The sequence below is a fragment of the Homarus americanus genome, unplaced genomic scaffold (genome assembly GCF_018991925.1).
Source record: "Homarus americanus isolate GMGI-L3 unplaced genomic scaffold, GMGI_Hamer_2.0 scaffold24260, whole genome shotgun sequence".
In the NCBI taxonomy this organism is placed as follows: Eukaryota; Metazoa; Arthropoda; class Malacostraca; order Decapoda; family Nephropidae; genus Homarus; species Homarus americanus.
This window is the reverse complement of record NW_024721079.1, coordinates 12205279-12225382: the sequence shown is the minus strand read 5'-3', so window position 1 is coordinate 12225382 and position 20104 is coordinate 12205279. Positions and strand designations below refer to the sequence as shown.

At 42.0% G+C, this 20104-nt stretch overlaps 1 protein-coding gene across 1 annotated transcript in view; it reads right to left on the bottom strand.

The window, feature by feature from the left end:
* Positions 1 to 1008: 1008 nt before the first annotated feature.
* LOC121861560 (substance-K receptor-like) overlaps positions 1009 to 20104 on the bottom strand; it is a 34919-nt gene continuing 15823 nt past the window's right edge. Inside the window, exons 2-7 of the mRNA XM_042359439.1 lie at positions 10766 to 10944; positions 9270 to 9447; positions 7694 to 7854; positions 4550 to 4687; positions 3026 to 3132; positions 1009 to 2463 (exon numbers count right to left, since the gene is read on the bottom strand). Of these exons, the coding sequence (XP_042215373.1) occupies positions 1926 to 2463; positions 3026 to 3132; positions 4550 to 4687; positions 7694 to 7854; positions 9270 to 9447; positions 10766 to 10944 (1301 nt within the window). The 3' untranslated portion in view covers positions 1009 to 1925. The remainder of the gene's footprint in view (positions 2464 to 3025; positions 3133 to 4549; positions 4688 to 7693; positions 7855 to 9269; positions 9448 to 10765; positions 10945 to 20104) is intronic.

Genomic DNA, 20104 nt, shown 5'->3' with positions numbered 1-20104 from the left:
CAACGAGAAAGGGCGTCGGCGATCTCGTTGTGGCTGCCTTTAATGTGTTGGACGTCGCTGGAGAACTCCGAGATGTAAACCAAGTGGCGAAGGACACGAGGTGTAAGTGACTGGGAGGCTGAAGCAAAGGCGTGGATAAGGGGCTTGTGATCAGTGAAGATGGTGAACTGACAGGCCTCGAGGAAGTGCTGGAAATGCTTGACAGCCAGGTATACGGCCAGGAGTTCTCGATCGAAGGCGCTGTACTTGAGGTGTGGTGGTTGAAGCCTTTGTGAGAAGAAGGCAATGGGCATGAGAATTCCGTTGATCTCCTGCTGTATGCTGTAAGACGGCGCCCACTGCAGTAGAAGAAGCGTCTGTTGTGAGAGTGGTCCGGGTGTTAGGTGCGGGGTGGGCCAGGAGGGTAAGGCGTATGATGTGCTGTTTGATAGCGGTGAATGCCGTAACAGCCTCTTGAGTCCACACGAGAGGCTTGTGAGACGTCTTCGGGAGTCCCTTGAGAAGGTCGTAGAGGGGGGACTAGGACGGTGGCAGCGTTGGCAATGAAGCGGTGGTAGTAGTTGACTAAACCCAGAAATTCTCGGAGTTTCTTCGCCGTTTCAGGTTTGGGGAACTCCCTAATGGCAGTTATCTTCTGTGGTAGGGGTTGGATGCCACTCGGCGAGACTCTGTGACCGAGGAAGTCGATGGAGGAGGCTCTGAAGACGCACTTAGCAGGATGAATTTTCATGTTGTTGTTCTGCAGGCATTGGAGAAGGAGTTGTAGATGGTGGTGATGCTCGGCAGGCGTCGACGATGCGACGAGGATGTCGTCTATGTAGACGGTGACAAAATCGAGGTCGCGAAGCATATGGTCCATGTACATCTGGAAATTCTGGGCTGCATTGCATAGGCCAAAACTCATGAAAGTATACTCGAAGAGTCCGAACGGAGTGTGATGGCTGTCTTCTGGGTATCTGCAGGTGCTACTGGGATCTGGTGGAAGGCACGCTCCAAGGCGATCTTCGAGAAGCTTGCCCTTCCAGAAGAAGGCATAGCCAGACCACCATTTTGTGAGTCGACCCTCGTCTGGGAGCCGGGACTAATGGCGATGTTATACCGAGCCAGCTTTCTTGCCACAAGGGCGGTTCTTCTTTCAGGATGCTCATCTGTGCCAGTATTTAGAAGAGTCTTGACATCACATACACACACACACGATATTTTTCCTGGCTCTTTAATCTCAATTTATTATTCTCCACATTTCTAGACCTACAATATTTAAACGCTTGAAGAATATAAACAATTACTAAACTTAATTACAAGTATTGCATTACGATATTTGCCTCCATATCATAAACTTTGCTGTTCACCTGGGTAATAAATACACAATTCATTACATTAGTTTTGTACATCTGAGTGAAGTCAACGCGTCCATAGAGATATATTTTAATGATTCTATTTACCTTCACTGTTGATATATTGTTCACATAGTTTAAGTTCTTTATAATGATAAAAATTTTATTTTTCATTACTCTTGTTTCTTTTATGTCAATGCTTTTCTCTAAGGTGAACTTCACAAATATTTCCCCTCTCGTTGTACACAACAAAAGTCAAGTGTTCAGTGCCAAGCTTAAGTCGTTTTGTTACTCATTTGCCTTAGTTCAGTAGTTACTGTCTAGTGTAAGAATAAACTCTGCATACATATACTATAGACTTTACCTGTTGAAGCAAATTAATATAATCACACAAGTGTCACAAGCCAGGTTGTCTGTGTCTGGGGTCAGTAAAGTTTTATTTCTCGTCAGGTGATTCTTTTCAAACAATTAGAAATAACACTGACGTATAATCTATATTCTATACCGAGGTCCTATTGTTACCCATTGTTTACATCAACTTTTCTCTGCTAAATATAATGAACCGCATATACTTTTCTATTCACTTTATCTTTACAACACACGCTCGTTCTCTACATCACTGGCGGTTTCTTCTTCTATAACCTGGGTGATCAGGTAACCCAGAGTTCCTGTACTGACGAAGGACATCCTCCTGGGCTGCAGGTCCCTTACGAATCCTTCATTGGGGTAAGATAAGTGGGCCATTGTGGCTCTCTCACTTCCATCTCCCCTCTCAAAACCTTCGGAGGACTTCCTTTCTTTTTCTATCTTGATCATTGTATCAAAGGACTTCTCAGAACCTAAAGAACGACTCCTTTTCTTGCTTCTCGTGCCCAAAGGGGACGCGGTGTCATCAGAGGAGTGTCTCCCCTTTGGAATCTTGCACTTTGAATCTGAGGGGCCGTCAGAACCTACAGAGCGAGACCTACATCTAAATTTGGTCCTACGACTGACAGAGGGTTCCGGGCCTTCAGTCGACCACTCTCTCTTATATCTCTTGGCCTCTGAATCCAGAGCGATGGAGGCAGCCACGGCTGATGACGACAGTACTGCCCCTGGTGTCCCGCCCTGCTCACTCCTCGTCCACCGTCTGCAACAAGTCAGTGTTTTATATGAATCTAGTAAATCGCGATGACAGACACAACCTTTCCCCCTAAAAATGTTATGTAATGTTTTCCTTTCACTCCAGTTGACATTTCACACAAATTTAATACAATAAATCTCGTTCTTTATGGAGAAAGGCGGAGAAAGTGTCATTTTATCAGAATTTCCAGACGCCAGGAAACGGTTAAATCTTATCTCTACACGGCAGTGTTGCTGAACCGCCTTCCAAATCTAATAACAGTAACTGACTTTTAACGGGAATTCAAGGGTATTCAGTAATCACCCACACAAATATAGTAGTGTATGTGCAAATATGTGAAAATTTAGTAAACATTCAACAGGAGCTTATTAATATTATATAACATGGTGTAATCAAGATGATATTTCATGTTGTTTAATTTTTTACACGAGATAAAAGCACAGTGTCTATCAAGTGCCTTCAAGAGACTGCCGGCACCCGAAACATTTAGCCATGTTTAAGGCTAAATAAACTGTTTCAATTTCAGAGTGTAAGGAAACACTTGAACAGCATCAGATAGGAAACACACCTGGGGAGCTTGGAAATGTCGTTGCCGCAAGCATTGGAGGTGGTGGTGGATCTGTAGGACCACAAGTACCGCCTCATGCCGTGTCCGGGAGTCAACACCAGAGACGACTGTAGGAAGAAAGACTTTTAATATTCAGGACCCAAACTTGGCATCAGATCCAAATAAAGTGTTATTTCCAGAATCAAATATAATTTATCCTAATTTAACCAAACGTAATTTATCCTAACTTAACCTAATCTAATTCAACATAACTTAAATTAACCTAATTCATCCAAACTTTAGAGAACGCAATTTAAGTTAACTTAAGCTAACTTAGTTATCTTAACTTAATTTAACCCAATCTAAACTGACTTGACCTAACTTTACCTAATGTAATCTTACCCGACTTAACCAAACTTAGCCTTCCATGGAATAACCACATCCTAACTTAAACTAACCATACCCTAACTTAACCTAGCCTAGCCTGACCTAACCAAATCTACGTTTCCATAACAAAACCTGAAGTAAAATAACATATTTTAACCTAAACTAACATAACCATAAACTTCAATCACAATTCCAATACGCGGCCAGATGCACAAATAGAAAATGTTTCAACAAAATACAAAAGAAACGGAGACGAAGACTTGACAAACAGCTCCCAAGACTCCCACCAGCTGTCTGATATGTAAGGGAGAACAAAAACATAAAAAACAATAAGAAAGATAAACTAAGCCGTAAGACCTGAAAGATATTAATTTCAGGAAGGTTTAACAATATTCCTCGAATTAATTGTTCTCGAAGAAACGTTCTGTGTAATTGTAATCCTCTCTTGCTGTGTGAGCGTATGGGAGATGAACGGTACAGCACTCGCATAATATTCTACTTGCATAAACTTCTTGGTTATATAGTTTAATAATAATTGTATGTATTTCGTGTTGTATTAAACCAAAAGAAGAATTCCATCTTTTCTGATCATATGGGCGTAAATAAATTTTTATTATTATTTCGCTTTAATTCCTATGATATTATTATTTCGCTTTAATTCCTATGATCAACACTTTGAGAACCTTGAAGAATTTTGGCAACTGATATTTCTTAGTTTGTGTCAATCATGGGTCGTCTTTATCACTTAACGTAGCCAAGAAATATGTGAGGTTATGATTGTTATTTGACGGTAATAATAATCTCAAGAAAAATTTTAAACTGCAAACTCAACACACTTTAAAATTATATATCAAAAAGGCTTTTAACACATCTGACGACTTTTTTAATATACGAAAGCTGTAAATCGAGGTGTTTGAACATGAGTAATTAACCTGACCACTATACTTCAATAACAAATTACAGAGATCATATTCAAGGTGGTAGACCTAGGTGTTGTATAGACTATGAAGGCAGGTGAGGTGCAGGAGACGATGGCTTGACTTTCGTTCCTAGTTGTGATGTTGATATTATTTTGTGACGGAATAATATAGGCCTACAGATGAAGAACAAAAAGACTCAGGTGTTGTCGAGGATGATAGAGGAGAAGGGAGAGTTTACCTCGTTCTTGTAGAAACAGGGAAAGGTGACTCTGAAGGCTCTCCTGAAGGTCTGGTGCATAAGGGCGTACACAATGGGGTTGACGGCGGGGTTGATGTAGACCATATACTGCGCCACCGTCAGGAGAATGTTATACGTCTGTCAGGAGGAGAGAGAGAGAGAACGTATTATTGGATGGACATATGATTGAGTGGACAGACATATGAGTGAATGGAAGAATTATTGGACGGACGGACAGTTTGTGGGCCATAAAGCAGATATAACAGTCCCTCGATATCAAGAATGGCCTGACCTAGGGCCACCTAGACGTGAATTTGTTTAAGGTGTAGAAGCTGTTGCCAACACAACAACCACACCTTAAGTTAGCGAGTTGCATGACCCAGTGTCATGGAATAGTCCGAGAAGACCGGACAACTCGCCAACTGCACTGCTAACCATTACCCCGGAACACGATCCGCAAATCCATTGACATCCAAGTTCCCAGTTCCTTCTGGGTAGACAGAGGCAAATGACGTAAAGAAACTTGCCCCTAGTTTCACCCTGCCCGGGGATCGACCCCGGGTCCGCTCGCTTGCGAGGCGAGCACGCTGACCCGGGCATTTTATAACCTTATTGTGAAGGTGGTGGTGAAACAAATGTCTTTTGCCCGTATTATTAAACAAAATCTTCCCTTGAAGAGGGTCGTCGTGTTTCAACCCAAGTTTTAAACTAAATGAGTCCTGAGGGACACTGCAGTACTGTACTTAACGGGGTGGTGTGGCGGTAAGATTTGGTTCCTCTATGTTGCTTTATCTTTTTGATTTGAAGTTAAAGATTATATTTAATTATGCTCTTTTTTTAATGCAGAAGTGAAGATTATGACCCATTTTACTGTTTTTGCTCATGTGTTAGTAAAAAGTCGTATTAGTAAATTCTGTTGAAACTAGAAAAAAATCTCTGTTGAAACACTAGCCCCAAAAATAGGTGTCTATGTTGAAATTGGCAAACAAAAAAGTGTCCTTGTTTAAACTCAGGCACAAAAAAGGACTAGAAGAATTTGTCATAATATTGCAGCATATATATCCCAGACGAGAGAGACTTTAGGATACTTTATATAAACATAAGTTGAAACCTTACGTATAAAAGTCAGTTTTCACCCAGGAGGAGTGTTCCTATTGGTTATTTTACGTTTATACAATTCTCTTGCACTTCTTTACTATTTCCTTCATTTATTGACGTTTTAAGTGTCTTGATTCACGTGTGAGAGGAGAAAGGGAAAAAAAGAAGAATATATTTTGATAATACTTTATTTAAGAATTGTGATCCCTTAAGAAATCTATCAAGCCATGGAGATGTGGGAGTTGTGTATTTAATTTCGACAATAATTGGGGTTATTATTAAGGCATCGTCGCTGACACACACACACACACACGACAGTATCACCTACAGGGGATAAACTCAACGTGTAAAAGATCACAATATATTATTAACCGATCAATAGAATTTACTTGTATGCAATTTCGACTTAGTATTTAGCGTAGGGTTGCCATATCTGAACATTCAAAAAAGAGGACGCTCCCAAGACACCCCCCCCCACCCCCCCGCCCGGCACACACAGGCTAATATACAACATACATGGTATAGAAATCTTAAAAAAAAAAATTACCTTTGCTTAAGGCTGAACATCTTCATTCCCTCAGCTGCAGTCTTCTTCCCCCACTGTGTGTGTGACTTGGTGTTCCCATGCATACTTTTCTGTAGATCGGATCTTTTTCCGTATTGTCTGATTGCTCTTTAGAAAGGTATAGAAGTCACTGCAAGGTGTTTCTCGAAGTTGTACTGTACAGTCAGACTGCCTTTCATTGTTTCAACACTCAATTTGTTCCTTTCCTTTGTCCATTGACTTTGCATCAGTGAAAAAACTCTTTCTACATTTGCATTGTGAGATGATACTGTATAGCAAAGAAGAATTGTGCAATTCTGAGTGGCATTCAATGTTCTTTGATTTTTCAAAGTATCTGGTCCACTTTTTATGTGTTGGCAGATTACTAAATTCTTCATAACTCTTGTAATTTTCCACAAACTGCATCAGGTTACAAACTTGGTCAAAACACTTCATCAACTTCTACCCCCTTATCAATCAAATATTTGACAGCTGAGTTGACAACACCGTACAGGCGTACAAGTGACTTATCAGCTGATGAAAACTGAACGAGATCTCTACGGTTTCCACCTCCCCTCTCTCTCTCTCTCTCTCTCCCGTCATTACAGTTTCATGTTTTTTCCGTGGAGAAAATGATGGAAACTGAAATTACGGACTTTTGAAGAATTTTAAAAATTCCTTCCGGATGAAGATTTCGAGACCTAAATGGAGGACATGTCCGGGAAAATATGGACGTATGGCAACCCTAATTTAGCGTGAATGTGTATTTGATGATCTTGAATTTAACTTCTCATTTTAATTGTTTTATTTGAGAAACTTACAAAGATGTCCTACTTTTTCTACACCAGAACCGTTTTTATTTTAACTCCTTGAGTACGGTGTTTTAACCCCTTGAGTACGATGTTTCAGCCCCTTGAGTACGTTATTTTAATCCCTTGAGTACGATATTTTAGCTCTTTGAGTACGATATTTTATCTAATTGAATAAGATATTTTAACCCCCTGAATACTATGTCATAACCCACTGAGTACGATATTTTAGTCCCATAAGTTGGATGCTGACATAGTACTCAAAGGGTTAATAATAAGCTACGTTCTCGACAACACACCTCCGGCACACTCTTTGTCTCAGCTGTCAACACTAGTGGGCGCAAACAGGTGACTCACTAACTAATACAGTGTATACAAGAGGCCATTAGTGGCGTACTGAAAGTGTTTTTATAAATGAAGCTCGCGTAAATTCTGGACGTATTATATTGCGAAGTACTTTTACCTGGCCCTCCTCAACAGGTAAAGTAATTTGTTTAAGCGATAATGAACAAGCATAAAGTAAAATATTTAAACCATATAATTATACAGTACATATTCAGTGATTTTTAATAATAATTTTCATTATAAAAAATTACACCTGACCTTACGCGAGCTGTTTACCGCCTCAAGTAAACTACCTGGGACACCGTCGTCTGTATCTTGATATAAAGTTACCATGTGACTGTTACTCACGCGCTCTGTTGCCTCGTCCTTAAACTGGCCGTTGTCGTCCAGAAATTCGTTGTTGGTGATTTTGAGAAGCTGCATGGGCGTCCAGCAGATGGCGAAGATTATCACCACCATAAAAATCATCTTCACTACCCGTTTCTTGAGGTGAGTCATCACCGGGTGTTCTGCGGGAGGTCGACCAATAGTAGTGTCCACCATCAACAAGTTTTATTACAATGGAAAAAATGTAATAATAATAATAATAATAATAATAATAATAATAATAATAATAATAATAATAATAATAATAATATTTTGAGTTTTGTGGCGTTTTTAGGATAAAGTTGGTGATAAACGTCATCCAGACATTGGCACCACCAAGGTCTGGCTGTATGTAATGCAAAATAAACATAATAATTCTGCCTTGTGGAAGACACCTTGATGGACTGACTATACGCACCTTAACTAATTCCCAGATAACATCTACCTACAGCTCGTATTCATTGTGCACTTCCTTAACACTGTTGCCGAGAATTGAGGTTGTATTACACAGTAGGACCGCCACACACTGACCCGGGTAGCATCAGGGTACAGTTTCGGTTGGTCAAGGCGGATGTCACAGCAAATGGAGGAGTTATGACGGATTGGTATTCATAGAGCTGACTGGTGCAGCTGATAACACCATCGATAGAGGTAAAGATGGATATTACCTAACTTAAATATGTGTGAGGTCCAGGTACCTAATTTTCTTCGCATTGGACGCCGTCTTGTGTTTCATCCACGGCAGATTATATTAAAACAAACACCGAGAGAATATTTATAGAATGAATAAAACAACAGAAAGTAATTTTGACGTTTTTATCTAAATGGATCTGAATTATTTATAAAAATATATATATAAGACCAAGTTTGTTGAGACTGAAGAAAGGGGGAAAATAATATAAAGAACAAATAGTGTAAGCGGGAATGGCCGATTTATTTTTCGGACATTTTTCCGCACAAGGCTTTTTATTTACTTAGGTAGTGGTGGACGCTATAGAGACCTACCTAACCTAACCTAAATTAATCTGACTTTTCCTAAGCTAACCCGAAGAAAAAAATCGTAGAAGTACAGATTTCAGTAGGCTATACTGTACAGCAGCAGATCAAGAACTGTTTAATAAATGGGACAGCACTAAATTCAAGTTACAACGCTCTTACAGTAAGAGCACTATGGTTCAGGCTTCGGCTATCATGCTTCATTTCGTAAAAAAAAAATTATATCTTGTGAGAGGTCATGTGAAAATACAACTAAGTACCTCACGTAACTACAACCAAAATGGTGGAAAAGTATGACTGAGACTCTACGGGTGTGTATCTAGACGAGTCTTATCACCATTTCCAGGGGAATTATTTTTTTTAATCTTGGGGAATCTTAACCCAGTTTACTATATAAGTACACCACTCACCTGTACTAGAGGTAACCTTAAACAACTTGTGATGAAAGTAGAGGCACGTGGTTTACAGGGTATACTACTTACCTTTACTGTAGTGAAAATCAAGAACTATAGTTTACCTGTAATGGAAGGAGACTAAAATAGTTTACACGTTTACTACCAACCTTTACTTGAAGCGACCTTGAATTTCCTGTGATGGAAACAGATAATAATAGTAGTATAGCAGACAACCATAACGGAGAGGGGGAGCCAAGTCAAGCCGATCACTCCCACAATCCACCAAGTGTGTATCTTGTCACTCTCCCCACAGATGGTCTGAGTCATGTCCTTCCATATGTGTTTCTGTAAGGGATTATAATGTAAGTCAGGTGTGTGGTGCCACCTATATACCGTACCTTTAATTACTGTTATGGGGAATATACGCCATTGTATATGTTGTTAATAAGAGCTGAAAGGTGACTAAATTATTTAGTTATTGTTATGGATGTCATGTGTGTTGTGCCACCTGTAATTACTGTAAATGAGAAGGTTGGTCAAATTGTTGATGAGAGTTAGTGTGTTCATTATTATTATGGGAGTGTACAGGTGCCCGCGGTGGAGGTGGTCTACTGTCTGCCTTCATCAATATTTTTTTCCTCTACGGTCATTTCTAATCAAACAATTAATGTCTGATTTCTTAGTTGTGTCAGCTAACTCTAGGAATGCAATGTTGCGTTATTAACAGGTGGATATTTTGCTCATCCATCACTAACGCAGCTTAAATTCTTAGCTAAAAATTTTATACATTGAATCATCTTTCATGCGAGTACGTTCAGTAGACACAACTAATTATAGCATCTTGTTACCTTGGAAATGAGATTCACGAGTCTGGCCTGACTTACCCCCTGTTCCTTTATTCTTATGGTTGGTGTCATTAATTAATGAATGTGAAAACGACATGTGGCAACTACAACCCGTCATTAAGCTAGTCATAAATCCCCGTACAAAGACAGAGGATTTACGCCCATAACTTCCCTGCTGTCGTAAGTAACACTGCTCAACGAAGAATGAACGAGTTGACGGTTCTGGGTAAACACAAGAAATACTCTCTGCCACATTCGTAGAGTGATATGGTATATATAATTTGTAATAAAAGTTTTAAGTCCTGCTATAAGAGTCGAGATAAGTTTATTTCTCTAGAAACAGGGCCGCCATTTGAATGACGTCACCACCTTCCCTGCAGACGACGCAGGTATGGGGATACGAGTCAATTGAGAAGTAATGACATTGTCTGGACTTTGTTTTGCAAATGCCTGATGCTAGGTAAACATGATAAAATAGAGTTGTTATTGTTTTGATGATTCACTAATGAACCATTGGGATATATCATCATTTATATTAATTAATGGGTAAAATTTTACTTTAACTACCATAAGTATTTGGATGCTTGGATTCGTCCTGTACTTCGCTGAGGAGGAATTATGAAACTTATTTATATTTTTCATATTATTTTCGATTCTGACAAACAATACAAGTTGTATATATATATATACTGTATATATATATATATATATATATATATATATATATATATATATATATATATATATATATATATATATATATATATATATATATAAACTGGAATTAATCTCATTAGAAATTGTTCACTTTCACGTACTGTATAAACCCTGTAGATGCACCAAGGAACAGCTATGATGGCTGAGGAGATCCAGATGAGGATGATGATGGCGACTGACTGCCACAGCTTGAGGTGGTTGTGGAAGGGCCGGACAACACCTAACATACGGTCGAAGCTGATGGTGGCTAGTGACGTCACGCTCACAAGCAACACCAACACTGTCAGGTTGAAGAGCATAACAATAATAATAATGATAACAATAATAATAATAATAATAATAATAATAATAATAATGATAATAATGATAATAATAATAATAACAGTAATAATAATAATAGTAGTTGTAATTTCGCTCTAACACAAATGTCCTAAACTTATATGAATGATAAAAATATTTAGGATTTCAGTTTTAATAGATTTCTCTTTGTTGATTTTTTCATGAGTGGCAATAATTGTAAGATCTCTTGGATGTGGAATTCTTTTTTAAATCCTTAATTGAAAGTCCAATATTTTTAGTCAATTGTTGCAAAATTTCAATAAGCAGTGAGAAAATTTTGTTGAACTGAGGAAACATCTCCATGCTAGAGTTATCGTTTACATACATACATACAGGTCGTAGTAGTGTCCAGAAGTGCGTGTCTCTGCCATATATATATATATATATATATATATATATATATATATATATATATACAATCAACACCTTAACCCGCCAGGATTCGAACCCACGGCCCATGACTGTGACCGGGGAACGCTAACCGCTGGACCACCAGGATACTAAAAGCAGTCCTAGACTTTGTTATATTTCACACAACGCCTGTTCAACGAGCTTATGGCGCCGTGAACCTCTAATGGGGACTACCCGTATCACGTAGGTGGTCAGAGTAACGTTTTGCCAAATCCGGCTTCGAATCCTGGCGGGTTGAGGTGTTGATTGTATGTAAGAAGTCCGCGTGCTTTACTGGGCTAATGAAATAATATATATATATATATATATATATATATATATATATATATATATATATATATATATATATATATATATATATATATGCAAGTAAATCATTGTAGGTGCGCGTGATCCAGGTATATGCTGATAAACACAAGGAAAAAGAAAACAAGAAGTTCCCAAGCGCTTTCGTGTGATTCACATCTTCAGGGGTGAGTACAAACTAAGTAGAAGTGCAGAACAAGTTATATATATATATATACAGAGGAGGGTGAGATCAAGTCCACAGAGGTCAAGTATAGGTAATGACCCTACTAATCTTCACAAAAGCACCTCAGTGGTCGGTAGTCAGGTCAGAGGGAAAACTGACCCAACCTTCTCACCTGGTTACAAATCTTCTTAATTACAAAATTGTCCAATTTTACATACCATTACTCAAATTCATGTTAACGGATTCGGTATGTTTAATGAGACTAGATTCTATAATGTTCCTATAATTGACAGTAGGAACATTATAGAATCTAGTCTCATAATGTTCCTACAATTGACAGTAGGAACATTATAGAATCTAGTCTCATAATGCTCCTACAATTGACAGTAGTAACATTATAGAATCTAGTCTCATAATGTTCCTACAATTGACAGTAGGAACATTATAGAATCTAGTCTCATAATGTTCCTACAATTGACAGTAGGAACATTATAGAATCTAGTCTCATAATGTTCCTACAATTGACAGTAGGAACATTATAGAATCTAGTCTCATTAAACATACCTAATCCAGCCAGCCAGCCTTCGTTGTGAACGGACCTCTCTTCTGACCCTTCACTGCTAAGCAGCCAGCCTTCTTTCTACTGTTGACGACCGGACTACAACTCGACCTCTCTGTCTACCACTGGCCTTCCCAGAAATCTTTTTTGGGGCAACGCCCCTTGGGGGCCTCCGCCTTTGGAAACGACCACGACTGCCACCGGACTACCTCACGAGCGTTCAGGACTGTCAACCCTAGTTAGCCCTCCCCACGGGTAGAGTGAGTGACCCACACTCCTGCTGGAGGGCAGCTATTGATTGGCGGTACTGACGTGGTTTGAGGTCTTTCTCTCTTGCTGAAATCATTCCTTACTTACCCTGGCCGAGGCACCTGCTTATATTTAAGTATTCGTGCTAGAGCCCCTCCAGTGAAGCTCACCTCACAGTAGGTGGGATTGTGTGTGTCCTTTGGAGGTCGGGGGAACACAGGCCAATCCGGCAGTGGAAAAACAGTGATAGTGCAGTTACGCCACTGTCCGGGGGTCGCCTATAGGCACACTAAGAAGGGTCTTCAATAACCTTCTTTATGCTAGGAAGATACAAACAGATAAACCCATGGCTACCAAGGTTAGACTCAAGATTATAGACAAGAGAACAGCCCCTTCACGTTCTCAGATAACTGAAACAGCGTATGGTACACTCAATGTACCCTTCACAAGGATTTTCTCGTCGAACGATGGATACACTGCAATATGCAGGGACTACAGGGATGCAGATACCATTCTGAGCCCTGAGGGAATGCAAGCCTTTGGAGACATAGGACTCCAGGTCATTATGCCACCAGAGGTTAAAGCAAAAAGATCAGTATTTGTACGTGGACTTGACTACGAATTTGGAAAGCACGCGGCACAAGAAATAAAAGAAGAACTAGAAATAAAAAACAACTGGTTAAAAATCGAAGAAGTGGTAAAAATAAAGCAATACACTCATTGCCTAAAGCTGAGATTCACTGACACTTCAATGGCAGACAAGGCCCTGGAATCTGGAATCTTAGGGTTCAACATGTCAGTACTCCCTAAACAACTAGAAAGGGAGAAATATGTTAATATTTGTATGTATATTCTGTATGCTGTATTTATATTATGCTATGTATATTATGTATGTGCTCCATTTATGTATTATTTATTTAGCCTAGCTAGTAGCGTGTGGCAATGTATTTATCAATGTCCCACATGCTTAATTAATGTGCCTGGCGACGTATGGAAGCTGCTAATGTATCACTTGCCATACGTCGTCTATAGAGCAGTTGACCAGCGGACAGGTTGAAGAGCGCTACTCCCCTTGTGTACATATCTCTTATCCAGTAAATAGAACCTACAAACATTATACAGGTGTTTGTGTTCGCTCCTGTATATTGAACTTATTACCCAGAACACGAACATGGCGCAGTGAACCGGTTTTACTGGATAATTACGAGTGACAGTGCAAAGTTTGTGGAAAGCCGGCTTATGGACCCCTTGCCCTGTGTCAACCGCCGCCCGCCACCCCTCCTCGAAGAATTTAGCAACTTTGAGCAGTGTCAGTGACAGTGATTTTCTGTGCAGTGTTTAGTGCATTGTGTGTTTCGTGCCATTCATGTGTGACCTTGTTCTAAAGGATTCCCAAGGTACACGGCATGTTCTGGGCATTTGTAAGGAGTAACGTTTGTCACATCCTCCTCTCATCATTCCTTAAGGGTAACTGATGCTCCTAGTCGTCTCCACCCCCCTCACAGCTCGAGGCCCCTCATGGAGAGACGCTCTAGCCCGCCCGGCACACACACACTCACTGACATCGGCGATTGCCTTATATATATTTTATATATATAATCTACTTATCTGTGTATTTATTTAAAATTTTTGTCTGAAATCTTGTTGATACGACGGGCTGACCGGTCAACACTGATTTAAGACACAGTACACAGATGAAGTAGTTATGTCTCATGCCTTACGTAGCCGTGGACCCAGCGCCCGGATGAGTCAGTCGGATGATAGCCCTGCAGAGATGGATGACCAGGCTGACCACGACGCTCCAGCTCCCACAACATTGCGCAGCCCTTCACCTCGATATTCAGCGTTGTCTCCAGAGATAATTGCTTTAATGAAGTTTATGAGAGATGAAAGGCGCGAGGATGAAGCTAACAGATGTGTGGCGGATGAACACAGAAGGCAAGCAGAGGCAGAGAGAGACCACCAACGGAGATTGGAAGACAGTGCACGGTTTGAAGCTTTGATATCGCGCCTCACTGTTAACCAAGCCCCTGGCTCTAACACTGCCTCGGTACTGACTGGTTCAGATACCTCATCAATGCTTCCTTCACGCCCCCCAGCCCCACCTAAAGCAGCTGCTCAAACACCGCCCATCTTGAAGCCTGATGTGACTTTCCAGACTTTTCGTGAATGGCGGCGACGGTGGACTGACTATTCTACAATGGTGGATCTCCAGAGTTTGTCACAGCCTAAACAACTCATCCAGCTGCGTATGTGCCTGTCCTTGGAAATTCAGCGTGTCTTAGAACATACGTTGCAGGTACCTCCGACCTCTTCGCTGTCTGTAGAGGAGGTACTGGACATTCTACAACGGCACATCAAAGGACAGCAGAATGAAGCTCTGTGCAGGAGGGAATTGTTTAGCTGCAGACAGATGGAGGGTGAGACTTTTGACGCCTTTTATGTACGTCTTAAGAGAGCCTCGGAAGAGGTAGATATATGTCTAGGCCACCACCAGCAGTGCGAGGAGACCCAGTTGAAGCAGGTGATCCTGATGGGTGTTAAGGACGAGGAACTTGTCCAACGCCTCACCTCCCTCGACTCTTCCTCTTCTCTCAAGGATGTGTTGACGATATGTCGCTCCTATGAGGCTGCCAGGTGTGCCACCTCTGCCATCCGAGCTCCCCCTACAGCTGTACGCGCTGTGTCCCGGTACAAGAAGGACAAGAAGTCTGCTCCTACGCCTTCGCCCACCACGTCCACGCCCGGTTCATTTTGTAACAACTGTGGTAAGCAGCACGGAACACAGGTGTGTCCAGCTGCTGAGTCTACATGCAACAGTTGTGACCGTAAGGGCCACTGGTCACTCACAGTACGGTGCCCAGCCAAACGCGTCCAGTGCAATGTGTGCGGTCGTCTGGGCCACTATGACAAGTGTTGCCCTTCCAACAAACCCAAGGGACAGCGTCGGCGGAAGCTTCAGCTCCCTTCCACCAGAGAGGGCCGCCCACAGTCTTCCAATCAGAAGCATGACGACCCTGGACAACGCTCGAGCCATATTAGGAATGTGTGCTCCCCCCCGCGTCCCAGGACCAAAGTCCCCCAGTACATCAGTGTCATTGTGACCTACCGCAGTGTGTCATCCCGTCTTCAGATGTTGCCCGACACCGGCGCTGATGCTACAGTCATCGGTCCCCAGCATTTGCAATGCTTGGGGCTCTCTCCAAGTGATCTAGGACCGCCCCCCAAGGATCTCCGCTTTATGGCAGATGGTTCACAGATGACCCCGGCCCTGGGTTCACTCCAAGCACAAGTCACCTTTGGCAACAGGTCGTGTCAAGCCTGGATTGATGTGCATAACGGTGTCCCGACTCCTTTGCTGTCCTACAGACATTGCCAAGAGTTGGCCATCATCTCCCAGGACTTCCCAACACCGATTCTCGAGGTAAAATACGCCAACAGGGTGCACGAAGGGAGCAGCAACTACCCTGCTGCCGCCCTACCCCTACCTCTGGCCAGTGACACCTCTCCTTCGGTAGTTGTCCCTGCTGCTTCAAGTCTCCACGCCTTGGCTCGCCTCCACGACAGTCACTGTGGAGCCGAGGCCACCAAACGGCGTGCAAGACAGACTGTGTTCCGGCCTGGCATCGACCCCGACATCTCCAATGCTGTCCAGGTGTGTAAGCCCCGCCACGTACTACAACCCAGCCAGCAGCAGGAACCCTTCATGAGTGACGACAACCCCACCCGCCCCTTTGAGTCTGTGTCGGCCGACTTTTTCTCTGTGTCAGGAAAGTCCTTCCTTGTTATCGTCGACCGTCTCTCTGGTTGGCCGGTTGTCATCAAGTGCGGTAATGACACGACGTCTGCCGCCACCATCAGCAAGTTCCGCCACTACTTCCGTGACGTGGGCGTTCCTGTGCGCCTGCGAACCGACGGAGGGCCTCAGTTCACAAGCCGGGACTTTGCTGTGTTCCTTGACCGATGGGGAGTCCGGCATGTGTTGTCATCGCCCCATTACCCGCAGTCCAACGGCCACGCTGAGGCTGCTGTCAAATCCCTGAAGCACCTCATCCTTAAGGTGGCCCCTTCTGGGAACATTGACTGCGAGGCCTTCGACCGGGGTCTTCTTGAACTCCGCAACACACCTAACTACACCGGACGCTCCCCTGCCCAGGTTTTGTATGGACGCCCCCTTCGTTCTTGTGTCCCTGCTCACCCTCAATCCTTCTCCAAGGAGTGGCAGGCCAAGACAGAGGATTGTGATCGCCGAGCCGCCGAACGTGTTCAGGACGTCGTCGCCCGCTACAACGACCACGCCCGTTCTCTCCCCAGGTTGAGTGTCGGCACCCAAGTCCGTGTTCAGGACCCGACCTCCCTACGTTGGGACAAAGTAGGCGTAGTCATGGGTCTCGGTAGGTCACGGGACTACCAGGTGCGGTTACCCAGTGGTCGTGTGTGGTGGAGGAACCGCCGTTTTCTCCGCCCCGTAACAATGCCTTCTGCTGACCCCGCCACCAGTGTTGAGTCCCATACCCTTCCCAGTGATCTAGTCCCTCGACGCTCAGAACGGATCCAAAAGAAAAGGTCCGCTCAAGACTTTGCTATGAGCGTATAGGGGGGAGGGAGGTGTATGTATATTCTGTATGCTGTATTTATATTATGCTATGTATATTATGTATGTGCTCCATTTATGTATTATTTATTTAGCCTAGCTAGTAGCGTGTGGCAATGTATTTATCAATGTCCCACATGCTTAATTAATGTGCCTGGCGACGTATGGAAGCTGCTAATGTATCACTTGCCATACGTCGTCTATAGAGCAGTGGACCAGCGGACAGGCTGAAGAGCGCTACTTTCCTTGTGTACATATCTCTTATCCAGTAAATAGAACCTACAAACATTATACAGGTGTTTGTGTTCGCTCCTGTATATTGAACTTATTACCCAGAACACGAACAATATTCTCACCTGCTTTATCTGCTATGCACATGAATTTCATGCAACAAAAGACTGTCCTCAAAAGGAACTTAAAATATGCTCTGAATGTGCAGAAGAAGGCCATACCTTCCGGGACTGCAAGAATCAACCCAAAGCATGTATAAACTGTAAAAACCGGAAGGAACCAGGATATAAGACCCACTGAACCCTAGCAATGGCCTGTCCATACAAAAAGAAAATAATAAATGAAAAAGTAGCAAAGGAAAAACAACAACAAGAACAGAAGGAGAATACAACATATGCTGCTATTGCAAAGAAAGTAGTTGAAGAAACAACACAACCACAGAATACCACCAAAATTGTACTGAGCGAAATACGAGACTACAAAGTGCTCATCTGCCTATTATACTCTCACATAATGAATATAGGTAACCCAGGCACGTTCGAAATAGAAATGAACAAAATGCTTGGAAGAAACAATCTCCCAACAATGAGTTTCCCAGCCAACCCAGCTTCTGGATCTGTGCTACAAGCGTCCCGCTTAACCAACCCAGATGCACCACAGGAGACAGACAACGCAGAAGAAAAAGGAGCAACGGAGCAAACACCAGCCGCAACAGTACACGAAACAAACGAAGCTGACAAGGCAAAGTCACAAATGATTGAAACATTCACCCAAAGTACAGCAGAGAGGCAGGACCTTCAAAATAACATCCAAAGAGAGACAGGAGCCGTAAGGAAAAAAGTCACAACAGCAACTATGGATACCCAGGGCGGGGAAACGCTCCTGACTTTAGAATGTGCAGACGACTGTGAACTACAGCTTCACTGGTGTGAAAAAATATTTATCCCTAATGAATGCAAAACGATGCCAGACATTATACAAGCCATAACGAAACAAGAACTAAAATGGACCTACTCTAACGACAAATACTCTGAAGCACTAGTGGAAGCTTACCTGATAAACCAAAGGATTAAAATAAGGAGACACAACTTCAAAAAAGAAGAACAATGGAAATTCCAAAGAATCCGTAACAGACTGGTTCCGGACAAGAGATCGCCATCCGAGCAACAAACAAGAAACAAAAAATCAAAACACAATGAATAAAGACAAACCCAGAAGACTTACCATCATACAACACAACGTCCGCAACTGGGAAACAAATAAAAACAACCTTGCAAACACATACCTCAGCATTGATCCGGACATAATTTTAATAAATGGTCACGGCAATTCAAATTCCAAGAAAATAAAAATATTTGGATATACAACCTACCAAAGAAATAAAACAGAAGAATTAAATGATGGCGTGGCCATTGCTGTAAAACACAGACTCAGACATCAAATCATCGACGAATTCCAGGACGAATTCCTGGGAATCAAAATAACTACCACACTAGGAGAAATAGCAATAGCCACAGCATAATTACCACCAAGACGGAACTACCTGCCGGCCCCAGACTTGATAAAACTATTGAACTACAACTGCCCAACATATATAATAGGAGATCTGAACCCAAGCCATCCAATATTCGGCCACGGAAACAGGAACAGGGTGGGCACTGCACTGCATACCATAATGATCCATCTAGGACCACACTTCACCACATTTATTGGCAATAACAAAACAACAACCCCAGACAAAGTCTTCACCAATAACAAGGCATTCCTGAATTACCATATAAAACAAGGACCACTAACTACCAGTGACCACATTCCAATGATAATAAAACTATCCACAAGCCCAATCCAAGTACCAACAACCCCACGTTTCCAAATGCAAAAAGCAGACTGGGAAGGCTACAGGAAGCAACTAGAACAAGTTAAGATCCCAGATCTCCAAGGCAAAACACTAGAAGATATTGACAACGAAACAGATACCCTTATACGTAACATCAAAAAGGCAACAGAGAACAACATACCAATCACAACATATCGAACGCTACCACACATCAGGACATCCCATGAATTGCGAATGCTCCAAGTACAATACAATAACATAATGATGTACATACAAAACTATCCACCAACAACAGAGCTTATTAGAAACTTAAGGCAAATACAACAAAAGTTAAGAGATGAAAGCCTGATAGCACACCAACAGATATGGAACGAACTAATAAACAACCTGGATACCACAAGAAATGACAAGAACTTCTGGCAGAACGTAAACAAAATTCTAGGAAACGACAAGCCCCAACAAAAGTACATAAAAGACCAAAACGGGAAAAAACTCTTTGAAGAAAAAGAGATAGAATCCGCATACAGGAGAGAATGGAAAAAAGTATTTCAAATATCAGAAGAAGAAAATGAGGAATTTGATGAGGAACACGAAAATCATATCTGCAGAGAAATGGCTGAAATGATACATAGGATAACCCCATACCATGTGGTGGACAAAACCAGGCTCAACCTGATAGAACCAATTACAGAAGGAGAACTGCTACACTACATCAGACACACTAAAGAAAAAGCACCAGGATTTACAA